The 17,369-nt window shown below is 37.0% G+C and overlaps 1 protein-coding gene across 2 annotated transcripts in view; it reads right to left on the reverse strand.

Annotated features, from left to right (window-relative positions):
* Positions 1-17,369, reverse strand: part of POLR3B (RNA polymerase III subunit B) — an 80,989-nt gene that overhangs the window by 44,238 nt on the left and 19,382 nt on the right. For both annotated transcript variants that reach the window (XM_074901919.1, XM_074901920.1), the window contains exons 10-16: positions 15,464-15,586; positions 13,881-13,997; positions 13,260-13,394; positions 7,614-7,775; positions 4,191-4,391; positions 2,953-3,115; positions 826-979 (exon numbers count right to left, since the gene is read on the reverse strand). In XM_074901919.1, coding sequence (XP_074758020.1) covers positions 826-979; positions 2,953-3,115; positions 4,191-4,391; positions 7,614-7,775; positions 13,260-13,394; positions 13,881-13,997; positions 15,464-15,586 — 1,055 coding nt within the window. The remainder of the gene's footprint in view (positions 1-825; positions 980-2,952; positions 3,116-4,190; positions 4,392-7,613; positions 7,776-13,259; positions 13,395-13,880; positions 13,998-15,463; positions 15,587-17,369) is intronic.

The raw sequence follows: 17,369 nt of genomic DNA on the forward strand, positions 1-17,369 counted from the left end.
ATCGGAGCCCTGCTCCTGAGAAGGCCCGACATCACCTCTTCATGGGAAGGAGAGAATAAATCTGTTTGCTTTTTTTTCTGCTTCCATGCACAGACCTTTGCTTCGCTTTGCTTATATTAAAACTGCTTTTGTTTTACCCACAAGGGTTGGGGGTTTTTTTCCTATCTTATTTTCTTTCCCCTCTTTGCCCTGTTGAGAAAAAAAGGAGAAGTGGGAGGAAGAGATAGAGCAACTTGGTGGGTACCTGGCATTTACCCAAGGTCAAACCACCACAAAGGGTAAGCAATGAAATAAACCAAAATTGTGAGACATACTTCTTGGTATTAAAGCAAACATGTATACATGCCTGAGGAAGCTTTGCACCAGAACTAAAGGCCCTTGAAGATGAAGAGTAGCTTCTCATTCTAAAATGTGATATCACACCCATGGGATATCAGGCGAGTGGTTGCTTGTTTCTTGCTTTGCAGGAACTAAAAAAGCCTCCAAGGACATTGGACATTACCAGAGTTGCCAATCAGGTTGATCCTAATCCCCCTCTTTTTTTCTTTTTTTTTTTTTTAAAAAAAAGATAAGATAGATGTAAAATTTTGTTTTGGCTTTTGTTTACAAAAACCAGATTTATCTGGGCTTTCTTAAAGTTACTTGACTATTTAGTATGCTTCTCTGTCTGTTTTGAATGAGGGCTATCTAAAGAGAAAAGAGATGCTCAATTCCTACTGAACCTGCTTAATCTGTACTCATGAGTTTCTCAGTCCAGTGTTTATAGTGCTTAAAACAGTATTTATAGTAAATTCACTAGTGAGGTCATTCTGATGAGATGTTTACCTGCACAATCTCCCTCCATCAGAGGAAATATAGACACATCTGTCAGAAAGATTTGTAGAGATGGAAACAAATTCATTGATATAACCTGCTCGACGCATTATGCGAAACGTGTTGACTAATTTCTGATGATCACGTATGACACCAAGGATGTTACCTATTCAGAAAGACAATAAATACATGGCACATTCTTTGCATATCTGAAACTCTACTTACAAATTCTGATCAGGTCTAGCATGCATAGAAATACTTCTTGCAAATAGTAAGAGTTGTCATAAAATTTCCTTTTTCTGACATGAATAAGAATTGGCTCTTTTTTTCTCTCAGTAAACAATAAAAGCGTCAGAATTTCACAGGTCTTCTATCTGTTTGCCTCCAAATTGCTTCAAAAACCAAATAGTGTGCTTCATCCAGCTTTCATCAAACATGTTTCTGTTCAGGTGCCCATTCACCTATTAGTGTACAAGCAAACAACACTTCTGAGGTCTGAAATTTCACCTGTACTGAAATGGGTTGAAGGTCTCCAAGAACAGACAAATTGTCCTGCTGCCTTGTCAGAAACTTTAGAAAGACCTGGTATTTTTGATATACGTAACCACTCATAACAGCACCAGATTTCCTCTTTCAGGAACTTAGCTCAACAAGCTATTGCTATCTTACTGTAGCAGATACTTAAGTATTCTGATGCATGATGAACAAACAAGAGAATAAAATCCATTTAAAGAGTCACCTGACCAAAGTAATCTTAATACATAAAATAAAAGTAAGTATGCTGTCATTTTAAACAACACTTTAAAGGAGGAGACAAAGCATGATAGTTTAGGGACTTTTCAAGATAATACAAAGGCCTTTATAACATAAAGGATTTGTACTTAACAGATTTTCTGCCCTCAAGTCACAAGTTTAAATCAGAATCAAGTCAGCCATCCACAAGCCTGAAATTTTTTATTTTAACCCATAAACTAGTATATTGAACAGTAAATTGTTTTGCTTCACTTACTACTAAATCATCTAAGTTTGGGAACATAACTATGTTGTTCCATACCACAGACTGAACTTGTGAAGGAGAAGTCCAATATTTCTGCTCTGTGCTCCCCTTTGGAATATAAAACGAGACAGAAAAGAGTGCATGTGGTTTCACTGAACCTTATCTTTAACACACTGCTACAGAAAAGCAGAGCAAAGGAATGCAGTTCGGTCAAGTGTTGCTTTTATATTACTGGGAAAAGGCAGGATTGAAGAACAACTGCTGTTTAATTCAAAGGTAAATTAAGAACTTATGTATGGTAACAGACATTAAATAGTGGTACCTGGAAGTGGATGCTGTTGACAAAAGGCTATTTTTAAATCACAGTTGTAGTTTTTAAAATGTCAGTTTTTTGAAAACTGATAACAGTAGCTGTTGACTTAGAAATGCTACAACATCAATTGTAAAAGGAGCATAAGCGTGCAGACGCAAAGCACAAATGCCAAATCATCCCTTTAACAGAGGCCTGTTTTCCAAGGTGTAATTTTTTAATCATTCACAATGCAAGCTGCTCTTTAAAAGGTTCTCTTTAGGTGCTTTAAAAGGTTCTCTTTAAAAGGTAGTTTTAAAGAGAACAACATTGCTCAACATTGCAATCAATGTTTCCTTTCTGTTTTTAAAGGCACTCGCATGAATGTATATAAAAATACATAAAGATTACAGCAAAACTAAGCAGTTTCTGTGAATGAAGCTCTGAATTTGTAAATTTAAGCTACTATAGATTTAGCAGTGTTAATTCTCTTTTAAAAGTACTTTATGAACGGCACCTGAAAAAACAAACAAATCTGTAATAGAATGTACATATTTTTGTGCCTATTTATGCAAGTGTGCTTAAAAACAGTACTGAAATTTGAAAAGCTGCGATTTCCCAGCTACGCACATTTGCAGTCGGAGTTCTGAGGACACAACTTCAGACAACTAAGTGCCATCATCTGGTCTGTCTACTCTGCCTAACCCTATCAAAATATTTACAGCTAAAATTATCTACACATGGAAAACAGCATCTGTGGTTGACTGTACTCCAAAAATTGCTGGGAGAGTTTCTGAAGCCTAACTCTCCATCAGCAACAAATCAGAGTCAAGACTGCTGGAAAGTGACATACCATTAAGAAAAACAAGGAACACATTTGGATATGAAAGTTCTTCACCACAGAGCAAGTTGACATCTTCAACTCCAAGATTACTGGCTAATTTAATAATCGGACCATCTTCCATATCTGTAGTAATGTGAGTCATGAGGGCAAGGTTTTTAACCAAACCACAAGCCTAAAATAAAAAATATATCTTTTATCCATTTTATTTCAAAGTATTAATACTATACATATCTTTTTCTTCCAAAATCATACTTACAAACAACCACCAAAAAAAGTCAAAGTATAAAAGAAATGAAAAATTAACTACACTGAATATTCAGAGGGAAGAAAGGAAGAATTTTCTATGTCACACTGAAATGTAATATTTTACCATTTACAAACTAATAAAAAAATATAGGCAATGAAGTTGTAGTTCTTAAGTTACCCAACCATGTATAACCCTATATTTCTCTCCTCAGAGCAGCAGCTAATTAGAAGCATAAAGGAAATACAAAATCAGTCTGTTTATCACTTGACTAGATACCCTGTACGTTCTAACATAAACTTTAACATATTAAAAATAAAAATACCCAAATATCTTAAACAGTGCAATTTTATTTCAGCTGCTTAATGAGACTAGCTCATATTGATTACATATTTATGCCAGAAAGTTCAGAGTTCCCCCATTACTTTCTATTCAGGAAAAAAAAAGAAAAAAAGTAAAACAAAAAAAGAGACTGTCAACATCAATCATTTGGTTGAAATAGTTGGATGATGTCTTTGAAGTAAAGCATACAAAGTTTTTTTTCTTCCTCAAGCTAAAGGCTAAAGCTGTTTCTGTAATAATAATGTATGTTTCTAGAAAAATTGCAGATCAATGCTGCAACTTCAAAACAGAACACTTATTGTAGTATGAAGGGATAAGAGCTTAGGACTCCTCTTTTTCTGCTCTGATCAAAAGAGAGCAAGTAGCTCTGCTGCAAAAATGGGAGGCCTCACGTCATTCTCATACAGCTAAATGGTTTCTCAACAGCTTACAGTCAATGCACTCAGGTAGGAGAAAAAAGGCAATACAGTAAGGAGGACCAGGATGTAAACAGGTGAGATGTGAGAAGACACACAAGTTGTGTCATCAGGCTAAGGATAATTTCTCTCTCCAGAAATTCCATCATAATTCTTCCACTGATGGAGGATTACCTGTTTCAAAATAAACACCATCTCCACTCCTCAGGACAGGAAATACCGAAAGCAAAATAGAAATTCCTCACCTCTCCTTCAGGAGTGTCAGATGGGCAGAGCATCCCCCACTGAGATGGTTGCAGTGACCGAGGACCACTCACTTTCCTTGTCTTTTCAAACTGAGAGGAGATTCTAGTCATCATTCCCAGAGCAGATATATAAGACAAGCGGGACAATACTTGCGTCACGCCTTGGCGGTCCATTTTGAACCTCTTCAGAGACCAATTTCCCTGTAGAATAAAACAAACATTTCAAAAAAGTTATTGCAGTTTATCCCTGTCTCGACACTACACATCTTTTTTCAGTTATCTAGACAGAATTATACCTGAGGAGCTTTGCACAGCAAATGCTGCCCATTTATATGAAACAACTTTATTCTTACCTATCTGCATATAAACTACTAGTTATAACATACTTGTACTAAGTATTAAAAAAAGTTAAAACAAACTGCTCTTTTAGATGAGAGGATACTTTTGTTATTATATATTCAATCACACAAAGATTCTTCATCATCTGTTCCTCACAGGTAAATCAGTACTCAAATTTAGCTAAATTAAATTATTTTCTGTTCTCCCTTTACAGATTTTTTCAAGTATTTTAAAAGAAGGTATTTTGAGTAAAATACACTTTTACAACCGATCCTACAAACTTTCAGTTCTGCCTTTTTCATTATTTGTTATTTTTGTAGGAAACAGGCATTTACACTGGAGAAGTCTGACATGAAAGCTCTCTGGACTTCTTCTTTTTGAAGCCTTTTGTTTTTAGAATCCAGAGGAAAAAGACTCACTGACGTGTCTTCTCACAGAAGAAGGGGAGGTGGGGGGGTGGAATTAGGTCTATCCAACTTCTCTGGTAGGATTACACCAAATAAGAAATGCAAGATCCATGCAGATGTCAGAAGCTTCATGTTTCTGGACTGTCACAGTCAGTAGCACTTGTGGGTTTCATTATAACACAGGAGTTCAGAGAATATTCTAGGACACAATTATGTTTCCATGCCCATCAGATTTAGCAAGATCTTGAAATTTGGTGCTACAATTTTTGACTTCATGACATCTATTCCATATAGAGTTTCCACCACCTGAGTCAGTGGATACAGCAAGTTTCTGTCTAAATTGCTACTATTTACCCCAGCCACTGTGTTACCGGTCAGTCCAAAGGCAATTAATATCTCAAAGGTAACACTTTCTCAAGGATTGCTCTCTGTTAATTCCTGCAGACCTTTTGATAAACTCAGCTCACCAATGTTAACAAATAATTTGAAGCTTGCTTGCTGTACTACACTGAAATCCTTTTAGAGGGTGATTTGCTTGGCTTCTTTAACAGCACAATCCCATTTTGTGATGAACAGCAAGTAACCACCACCCATCCAAATGATCTGGCTATTTGCTTCCACTGGAGAGACTATCAAACTGTCTGCAGAACTTCCCGTTTTTTCTTATTACAGAAAGTGGGAAGACATAATGCCCAACAATAAATCAGTCAAAGAAACCTGTCCACTTGCTCAGCCTTCTGGAGAAGTGTTTACTCACTGACCATTTCATTCTTTAAGGACTGGGAAGTGGAAGAATACAATAAATGAGTCGTTTTTCCTCATGCTAGAGATGATTGCATCCGTAGTCTAAACTAGCATGTGGTTTCTTCTACACTGCCCAGAAGACTGTGAAATCTCAAAGACTAGAGAAAAGGGGAGCTAAAAAGGCTGCCTGAAGAAGCAATAGGAAAAATTCTTTGTACTTTGAAAGTGACAGAGTGACTCCTTCAAAAAATTGTTAAAAAAAACCAAAATGGGGCCAGGGCTGCTGTGAGACCATTCCCAGTGGAGGACTTCCTACTGAAAACTTCTGTGAACTGAAAGTTGCTCCCTCAGTGACACTGGATGATTCTGCAGATGCTGAAACATCTATTAGGCCTGTGGCACTACTGCCTGACCTACCCTCTCTTCTGGTATTTTCCAGAGTAAAAAGACCTATAGCAAATATAATTGAACACCACTGTCCAGTTGATGCAGTAGTGCTACAAATTCTTTTGCATGCTACTAGTGTAATTATGAATGTGCCGAGTTATTTCATGCTCTTTGAGACTATCATTGAAGCATTCTGGTGAGATTGGAGATTGTTGTTTCCAAGACTGATTTTTATGGTATTTGCTTAATCTCTTGAATAGTATGCACTGGGCATTGTTCCTGAGAAATTATTTTCAATGCTTAAGAGCAGATGGTGTTTAACTGCTTATGTGGCAGTAAAAAAAAGTCCAAAGATAGTGGAAGAAGGAAGACTTTACAACATGTACTGAATACTTTGCAGATTTATCTCTGTCAGTCCAAATGGAAAAACTGGCACCGGCTAGAAGAAAGCACTAGCATTTAGAGAAACAAATCTCTCAATTGTTTTGGTTACGTGCACTGTAGAGATTTAACTACATTTGGGGCACTCATAAAATTAAGCTTTAACACTGGGATTTGTAAGTAACAGACTGTTGGTGGTTTTGGATACAATTTGTGGAGTTAATTTTGTTTACAAGAACTGAAGAAAAACGTCAGTTTCATGCTAGGCAGAAAAGCTGTCTCAAGAGCTCCACAGATTAAAAATTAAGTTGCACAATTTTTACCAGCTACTAAAATACTTAGACTAATCCAATTTCTTAAAAAATTATGGATTTCAAAGTCATTTACAAGCTAGTCGCTAGATTTCAGTAACCATCTCACAAATTGCTCTTGCAGATGTGTCAGGTAAGAAACAAAATTTGTAACTGTATTCTTGTTCTTGTCCACTGGCACAAATTAAAAAATCCATTCTAGTAGAAGGCAGACACAGGCTAAAATCTAACCAAGACAAATATTTAAAGGCTTTCCCTGTTAAACAGTTCAGTGTCATTAGCAGAGAATTGCTAATTTCTATCTGGCAAATTTGCTCATATTAGCAATTTCATATGAATAAAAAGGCACTGCCCTTAAAGAGCTCACAATTTAGGTGGTGGGTTTTTTCCCTACCCACCTTCCACTCTCCCCTAGTTGTCTTCTGTTCATGATGTTTTCCTGCTGCTTTTCAACCACCTTTTGGACACATGATGTAACCTGACCCTAGCTAAATCCAGATAATAAAAAATACCATGAACCACATAGTCAAGTAGAACCTAGAAGACAGCAAGTTGGACAAACAAAAATATGATCTCTATTTTAAACTTGCTTGATTCTACCATTCCTTCACAAACACTAAAACATCATTTTGAAATAAATGGTGAAATAAAAAGTGGTTTGATGATCAATGATTCTTCAATTCCAAAAGCCCTGCCCATGACAAGAGTCTTCCAATTTTAATCTATAAAGAATGTTAAATAGATTTGCTTTTACAACGAAAGATAGTAGAGTCATCAGAACAAAATTTACACATTTCCATCATTCACTATGGTGGAAAAACTCTACATACTAGAATGAAGACAGAAATACTTACTGTGGAGATGGCATTGACCATGCCATTGGTGATCTGATCTTGACGCATATGCTTCACTACATCAAACTGAGCTGCACGTTGCTTGGGGATTACCTGGTCAGCAATCTTTTTCAGTTCAGAGTTAAATTTTTTGAACAAATCTTCAAATAGAAGAGAAAGAAGCTGGAAATACACAACAATTGGATTAAGGGAAAAATTATACTTCTCCAAGTCTGGGAATTGGGGGGGGCGGCACATGTTTGACATTTCTACCTTTACACTTTTTGTCAGTTAAATAATATCCTCTCTGTTTCTTAAATATTTTTATCATATTTGCCTTGTTAAAGTGCAATATTAGAAAATAATAGAAAACAAATTAAGTAGAAGAATGGTCTAAGCCTATGCATTTATTCATTTTGGTTTGCTCTAATCCTTTCTATGCAATATCCTGGCATACTCATGCATCTCTACACTATCAATTTACTAATAATTTTCCCTAATCTGCTACATTATAATCCATCTGATCTATTTCTTCCTTCCTAAAGTCACAAACTCTTTTAAAGATTTAATGCCCTAAATGTACAACCCTGAACTACACTCAAGGTTCGGAGGCAAGACCAGCTTCTATTCTAATACTGGATGAAATAACTGCAGTAAAGCAATAAGTGTAACTTTTATACATTCTATTATTAAAAGTGAAAAAGGCTGTTTAAAGTGCCCCTTCCCAGGAGCTACTTAAAATGGACAAGACAAACACCCAAGTGACTGTAAGGGGCCCTCAGGGGAAGCAACTCAGCAGCACAAAATTTGGAAGCAGGGCACAGTTTGCAAGACTAGAATGAAGCACAAAAGGTGCACTGTTACCATTGCTTCTGGACAAGTAGAACTAAAAGACTTTTTTAGGGTCCCAGAAGCAACTTCTGCTCTTGACAGCTGGCAAGACATATCTCAGGTTACGTAGGCAGCTTCCTCACTAAGATACACTTTTATCCTGCTCCTTTCTGCCAATCACAATCTGTGGAAAACCAATTATACCCACAGAGAGTCCACCTGGTTCAACACCTGCCATCCTTTCTATAAGTGTTAATACGGAAAGTGCAATGCTCTTCTACATCTCGCCCTTAAAAATAATACAAAGTCTACAGTTTAAGTAAAGAAGCTACATAACATAGCTGAACTGGAAAAAAAAAACCCTCAGCAATACAAACCATCAAAAGTGCTGCAGTTTAAGCCAGTTAGTTTCCTGTATATGTATACTAATTACTTCTAATTCTTAAAATAGCCATAAAAGGAAACGGCTACCAAAATTTGTGATCTTTTTTTGCTCTCCAATCTGCTTTGCTTCTGCAGTTTGCTCAGCCTCTCCTTGCTGACACTAATGGCTTCCCAAAACACTTAAATCTGCATTACATTACACATTTTAAGTGTTCACAATTATTAGCTTTGGAAGCAAGCAGTGTAAATTCTAAAGCCTGGGAGTCCTGTCCTGGGACTCTATTTTCCAGCAGCTCCAAGTGTCAGAAGAACTAAAAATGCAGCAGCTACCAATGCCAGAAATGGTAGTTCCCAGTGTACACACACTGTAGGGCTGAACAAGATAGGTATTCAGCCACCACAAGCTAAGACATTCTGGACTCAGTTGTATAATTTAATTTCTGTTTGTGCAGAATTAAACTGAATTTTAACTGTCTCCATCAGACATACTCCCAACTTTTCCTCACCTTCTGGAAATAAGATAGCAAACCACTTATTCCTCTATCAATGGGATGGGCCACTAGTTTTCATTTGTTTTTCTCTGTGTGCATACCCAGCTGGGCTGAGCAAAACATTTGGCAAATGACACTGTAAAGCAGCCAACTAGATTATAAACTACCCTTTTCACTGGCATCACGAATTCATTTAAGAATAAAAATATAACAAATTACACCTAGAAACTCAAGACAGACATCTGATGTGCTACAAAACACTCCCACCGGCCTTCATGGAGAGCAAGACTGGATTATATTTGACAGTCTACTCCACAAGACATAAGGAACATTTAGTGTTCAGTCACTAAACTGTAAAACCAATGATAACACACACTGTACGCTAACCCTTGACAAAAATGGAATCTTATTTTCACTCCGGACAGAGAGTTTTTGCTTTAAAACTGGTTAAGTGGGTTTTTTTAGACCTGGCCTTAGCATGAGAAGGAGTTGTAGACCCTCTTTCCCCTCCTGATGCTTGTAGTACCATTAACATTTACAAGGCGATACCTTAGCACCACTGTCAAAAAAAATCCAGTCACCTGCAACTTACTGGCGATGTCACAGCTCTTTTAAATCAGATTTCCCTCAGAAATAAAAGCATCTTCTATGAAGCATCATGTAAGGAAGGAGAACCCATAGGACTCTCCAAAGCTACATTATGAGGGAAGTATTCCAAAAGTAGGGAAAAAAAGTAAAAGGAAGTAATGTGCAGAGTTTTAAGATGTCTGATAGTTCTGGTTAAGAACTAGACTTTTGAAGTCAATCATGATATGCATTAGATCTCAACTGGTTTGAGCAGGACTTACACATTTGACAAAACATTTAACGGAACATTTTAAAAAATTCACTCAGAAAATGTTTTCATATTTGATTTCTTGATCCTAAAATTACAAAAATCTCCAGATTCCACACGCCATAGGGATTATAAAGCCATGCTATCCTTCCTCTTCTCTGAACTAATAAAGTACGTTATACCCCAAGTACACCAACTTGCTAGAAAAGTGTCATACTAATTTCCCTCACAGACTCTCAGTCTGTAACAACTCTGACTATTTGGCAAAGCAGAATCTCACAATAACCACATTATTTAGGTCAAGAGTAAGAGACTAAAGAAAAAGGATGGAATGCCAGTGATAATATTCAATGGATTTCATGGTTAGTCCTGGGCCTTTCAGCCTACTTCAGACAGGAGCACTAAAGAGCAAATTATATTTAAGAAAAAAAAAAATACTGACAGCTCATCAATTGATTTTCATTGAAAATCCTAAGAAAAATTAATAAAGAAGTTAAGCTGCTGAAATACAGTTTCACCAATTAGCTTAATGTCAGAGAATTCTAATTAGGCGCCTTGAGATTGCTATTTAGCGTTTAAGCCTTTAGAGTGCCAAATTCTCCCTTTCACACAAACTGGTTGCAAAATTAAAGACATTAGGCAGCCTTAATTATATTATCAGAACAGCTGGGATTAGGCAATCTCTGAAGTCAAGGCGGTATTCTTTTGTCACAGGGTAGAAATCCCTTGCTTTCCAGGGTGCCGGATTTTGGTGCTGTTCCATATCTCACCCATACAAAGCAAGCTGCATTAGAAACAAAAAAAAAAAAATGAGGACAAAGAACAGAGTAATGCTTAGCAAATAATGAACACATTAAGGAAAGAGAAAAGGTAGGTGAAAAGATTAAGCCTGAAATCGGTAGGTTTTGCTAACACCTCAGCTGGCACCTGGCCTACCGAGCCTCTAGTGGCAGAAAGACTAAGAGAAAGCTCTGTAAACCAGCTTGGCTAATGGATACAACTCTGTTATCTAAAGCTAAAGCACATTTCGTACTCTCTTGTCCCATGGGGTGTGAAATTAGCAGCTATTGTTTTCACACATTTTTATAAACACAATGCCTTTTATGTCTTTACATTGTTTAGACTGCTATGTTTTTCTCCTCATATGGGAATCTTTTCTTTTTTTTCTTTATTCAAATTTTAAATCACCAGGATTTTTATTCCAGGAACATGCTGGCATTAAAAACAAGCACCAACCATTTTATCCATGCAAACTTTAACTAAACACAAACATTCAGAAACCGGCAAAAAATCTCTACACTTTTTAGTCTGTAATCCAATCAAATTAATATACACCGATAATGTGGCAGAGAGGAATTCAAGTGTTCAGCTTGAAATGAGCTTTTAAAATATCACAAGAGAGCCAGAACTACTCTTAATCAAGTGTTACATCCCCCCTGCCTAGTTCTCCTTGATGTAGAAAAAATACGCCTTGGCTTTGTTATGATGATCCTCTACATTTAAAATCCCTTCCCAGTTAATTTAAAATTACTTTGGTTGTTAACATCTGTGTGAGCAGAGACTTTTTTCTTCCAGCTTGTAGAAAAGTTTTTACCTGCTCTACTTTCTGCCTCTAAAAATATTAGGAAAAAACAAACTACTCCTTCAATCCATATAAATAAGAACAATACAGTGACAAATCAACAACTAATTTTACTGATTACAGTCATACTGAACCACAGCAACATTACAGCAGAAAGCAAACAACCATTACAGCTGAAAATAATTGCTCCATTAGAATATTGCACTAACGTCCTCTTACTCCTCCTTACACTTTAGAAATACATTCTGTTTCAGAACAAAGGTTTGATAACAGTCAACATATTAATTTAAAGAAAGATTTTTTTCCTAACAGGTTAAGAAGTCTTCTTTCCTTGTATTTGTGCTTAGAGTGTGTTGAAGAGTGTCATCTTAGTTTTTTCAGAAAACTAGGAAGCAAAGCACATGTTTTTTTCTGAAATGATTCTGCGCTCTGTGTGTGTTCACATATGTGCCTGGAGAACAGGGCAGCGTGGAAAGGGGAATAGCAGTATGAGACAATATACAAGCACACATCTTAAAAAGTTCACTAAGATGAGAATTCCTGCTGGATACAAACAAAAAGGAATCGATCCTGTTACTTATGCTGCACCAGAAATCCCAATACAAATTATATGGGGAGCAGAAATGCATAGTTTCTCCAACCTGGTGCATTATGTGTACTTGTCTGAATTTCTGATGCATCATCAATAATCAGAGATGATACTGACTGCCAAAATTTCAACTTATGTTAATATAGAGCACAGCAAAGAAGTCTAATCCTAATCTAAATTGGTTAATCAAATAACCAGACATGACAAGGAAAAAATCCATGCTATGGTAATCAGGCTGTTTCTTCACCTACGAGGCAAATTCCCACTGCATTAGGAGAACATAGGTTGGCCAACAGCTCTGAACTGCCATCCTCTCTGCAAAAATCAGTGCCAGATACCTCAAACCATTCCCTCCTTCACAACCCTTTGTCACTGCTTCTACCTCCAAGCAGAGAGAAGTCCATGCAATCCACTTTCATCAGTTGTTCAAATTAACTTTAAACCACTTAATTTCGTTAATTCATGCTACTCTAGAGCCTAGAAAGGCAGCTGACAACAAACAAGCAATCTTACAGGCTTCTCCAAATGACAGGAGGCTTGAGTGGTTGTTTTGTGAGCAGCTACACAAGCTGAGTTCTCCATAGTGGGACAGCATGGACCTAACACTCAGGCACATACTTGGTCCCAGTTTATTCCCTTATCCAGCTGCTTAGAGGGGGACACTGGAAGATGGATCTAACCACTGCCTTCTTGGCACTGAGTGTTACAATGGGACTAGAACTGATGCCATATTTACAAGGTTCTGTCCTTTTAGCTGGTATAAAGAGACAATATAGAAGTAAGAATATAATTTATTTGTCTCAATCAGGGAAGCATATCTAAGTACACGCAGAAAAGTCAACAAAAATGAGAAGAAAAACACTTCAATCGAAAAGATAGAGATGCTCCTTACTCTGCATCTTTTAAAAGCAAATGTGACTCCAAAGAAGCACTTTGCTCTGAAGTAAAAACTCACCTGCCCTGCCAACTCTAAACGTTTATTTCCATAGTAGTCTCTGTCATCTACTTTATTTTCTCCTTGAGCCAAAATTACTCTGCGTACCATCACTGCTGTGTATATGCACTTGGCACGAAAATTGAATTCCTTCACCTGTAAACAAAGCAAAAAAAAACCCCATACTGATGTTTCAGGATCAATTCCTTAGTTCTTATTCAGACAAACACATCCATTTAAATCAATGGGTAATCTGGGCTGACTGAGGAGTTAGAAAAGGGCTCTGTGCACTTTACCTTCTTAAAAAATGCTAAAAGTAATAAACATTAATGACATTGAAAAAGATAGTAAATGAAAACAAATCAGAATAAAGGTATAGGTCATGAGAATAAGGTCCTGAACTAACAGCTGATACTACCTGGCTATGCAGAAAAAAATGCATACTATGATAAGTAGTTCAATGGTACAGCATTTCAAAAAGATTACTTCTGACACAATCCAAATCTTCCCCTGTAGTTTGAGGATGGTTTATTTTATCTCAGCTACAAAACAACCGAAGACATTTTTCCCTGCCAACAAACCTCACACCATAAATAACCACATAAATTTACTTCAATTTAAAAAAACCACAACACTACATACAAGAACATGGGTCAGAATAGTTGATGCTAGCAGCTCTCGTGCTTCTTCCATCTTTGTTTTCTTCGGGCCTCCCCACATTCTTTGCCTTCGTACTTTGTTTCCAATGTACTTCAATGCCTGTCAAGGCAGGGAATTAACTTGAGTTAGTATCAGAACTATAACCTATACAAACACACAGATAGATCTGTATGTATTCCTCAGTCAGTGCAATCTCACTAGTCACAGATGATAACAAACTTCAAGCAAAGTGCAAAATACCAAACATGTAATTGATACTAATAAAAAAATACTGAAAATTGATATAATTTATTATAATTAAACATATTTTGGTTATCATATGTTGGTTATCAAATGTTGATAATATCTGGAATTGGAAGTGGTGAAGGAGCATGATTAATACATTAAAAAAAAGGGAACTGCAGCGATGTAAGAGAAAGGATTACGTAATTTCCAAAGATATCTAGTTTATCTTTTCACCTACAGTTCTTTTGTGTACTTGCTAAGTTTTATTCGGATATTAAACTGTGAGGTGGCACTTGCTGTTTAATAGGCAGAAACACTACTGTGTGGCATCCGCATCTGTCTGCAAGTCTCTTATCAGTTGTCCAATAAGTGGAATCAATTTGCAGAATTCAGGGTCAGACAAGTCAAAGAAACTACCCAGGTCGACACAGGAAGTTCGTGTCTGGAAATGAAGCCATGCCCCCTATGCCAAAGAATTATCCTCTCCACTAAATGACAGACTATCCTTTCCATCTGTTACCTGCTTCCCTAAACAGCTCACTCTTTTCATTTCATTTGACATTTCTTGCACAGAGTAACTTCTGTATTTCTGTTTTTCCACTTTCCTCTGTGTTCCTCTAGCATCAACATTTCACCCTTCAGACTCTGAATTAGGAGGCCTTTGTGCTACCTCTAACCCTGAAAAGCCCCAAAAGATGCAAACTAGAAAGATGTTCACTTTACAACACTCATCACACATGGAAAGATTCAATAAAGTTTGCAATGAAATACCAGAAATAAGACTAATTTTCAGAAGCTTTTTCTAGCAGATTAATAGGTACATGATGGGAATGCTGACAGCAAAATGGCCTATGCTCTGGCTAATTAAAAAAGTACACAGGAGCTGAAGAGAATTCTGGCAAGTCTTTAGCAGGACAGAAAGTGGCTATTACTGAGGGCTTTATACAGGAGAGAGAACATCTACTCATGAGACAAACAGTCATGTTCACATTGGTGGGGCTTCTGGGAAATGGGGCATGCAGTTCCTTCTTAAAAAAAAGGGAATCATCCTCAACAAAAACCCTAATCTTACAGATATCACTACTTGTCACATACATTAAAACATAACCTGGGCTCCAAAAACAAAGCATTTCTTGACTTTGGAGTTTTTTTCAGTTAGGCAATGAAAAGAACGACTGACTTTTGACAAGTCCTGTCCCCTTAAAAAACCCTTATCTTAGAATAACTCCCAAAAAACAAACCTCAAAGCACAAAGTGTATGTCAATTGCTGACATGGCAAAATGGTCAATACCCACCGTCTTTAGATTTTTATGGCCTCTGGCCATGTGAAAAGACACACCTGCATCTGTGTAAAAATCTGAGCTTTTTGGCATTCTTCCAGACTAGGAGCAAATGCAGCCATCACATGTTCCTCTGTGCCAATCATTTGTACAATCTCTTGGTCACTCTCAACACCCATGGCCTAGGAACAGAAGAAAAGATAGAAATAGCACAGGCTTTATGTTAACTCACTGACATTTGCTTATGCTAATTTGGTATTGTTTGTCTGCATTACTACTAAGCAAGAGCTAGTTCTTCTCTAAGAAACTGTGCCATCTGGCACTGGCAGCACATATTCTAGCTATGGAAGAACGTTAAATGGAAATCTTGATAAGCAGGAGGAACACACACACACACACACTTTTTGAAGAGCCTTTTTTTAATTCACTGACAGGAGTTAAATTTTCTGTTTTTTCTTAAGAAAGAAATAAATACCAGGTAATAACAACCTTACATGTGCAACAATGAAAACCAAGTCAGAATCTACAATAAATAAAGTGAAATTTCGTAAAAGATTACATATGGTCTCTGACCACAAGCAATTTCGCAAACTCAGTTGACTGTGATGCAGCACGTTCTATTTGAGAAATGTTTACAATTTACCTCCTTTGCAGCTCTTTACATTTAGAAGATGACTTCACTACACAATTCCACTTGAAAGCCATTCTATTATTTCACTGATCCTTGGACACCTTTTTAGACTTTATATTGCGGAAAAAGCTTAATAAACTAAGAAAGCGCTTAACAGATTTAGAAAAATCTTTCTATCAGTAAGTGTTTCAAGGTGGCAGCCAGCAGTGAAGGCCTTTGTGGATTCCAGATGGTGCTAAAGCTCCCCCCTTCACACATTTGCCTGGAGCCCTGCCATATCAAGAAATGGAATAATCTCTCTAAACCTCTTCTGGCTGAGTTATGTTTCTCAGAACTTTGTGAGGAAGTTACGTTTGCATTCATATTATTCTTCAAGCTGCCTGCCACAAAGACCACTGTAAATAACAGCCTATGTAGACCCGAGTATTCTGGTTCTCATTAAAAACTGGCAGTGTCCCAAAAAGTCACATTTTCCTCAAAAATGCACAAATACCTTCCTTTCTTATTGCCTTCATTGGGTGTCATTCTGCTTAACACCTAGCTAACGCTATGCCCTTGCAAAACTGTTGCTCTAATTGTGAAGTATCCAGATTTTTTTTCTTTCATCTTTCTTTTTCAACAAAGTGGTTGGTTGAAGTTTGTTTAACTTAAAACTATGTCTCTTCACCTTGTGGTTTATTATAAATTAAAAGCAATGCAAAAGTAGCACACACCCATAACAGTGTGAGAACCTTGCTGGTTTAGTGCAAAGCACAGAACGCAATTCCACCATCTCAGACAGATCTGAGTGCCAAATCAAGATACAGTTACTTCACCGAGAGCGTTTCATCATATTTGCTCCCACTAAGTATTCACCCCTCTGATCTCACGGCTCTTTTCAGAACCAGAATTTGTTCATGAGTCCATGATATTGCTGTAGTTCAGACTGTTTTTTCAAATACTATTATGCTTCCTCATCCTTTTATATAAGGTCATACAGTAGTTAAAAAAAAACCTCAGCAGAGAAGTTAAAAAAATCCCTCATGACCGAAGAGCTAGACTCATAGGAAAGAAAGTCTACAAAAGCATGAAAGGTTCACATTAGTCTTTTTCCATGTGTCTAGAACTTAATAGCTGACCAGCAAACCAGTTTAGGAACCACAACTGTATTCACACAATTACTGCACTTGGCCTACCGAAGCACAACATTTTATTCAGGGAATCTTTGTGCCATTTTAGGCACATATTCCAGGAATACATTTATCCAAAGCACATCAAATGCAAGCTGATATCACCCTATTTCTGTCCACCAGGTTAATTTTAAGATGGCAACCAGATCATAAGAGTCATGTAAA

Source organism: Athene noctua, chromosome 3 (assembly GCF_965140245.1).
Source record: "Athene noctua chromosome 3, bAthNoc1.hap1.1, whole genome shotgun sequence".
NCBI lineage: Eukaryota > Metazoa > Chordata > Aves > Strigiformes > Strigidae > Athene > Athene noctua.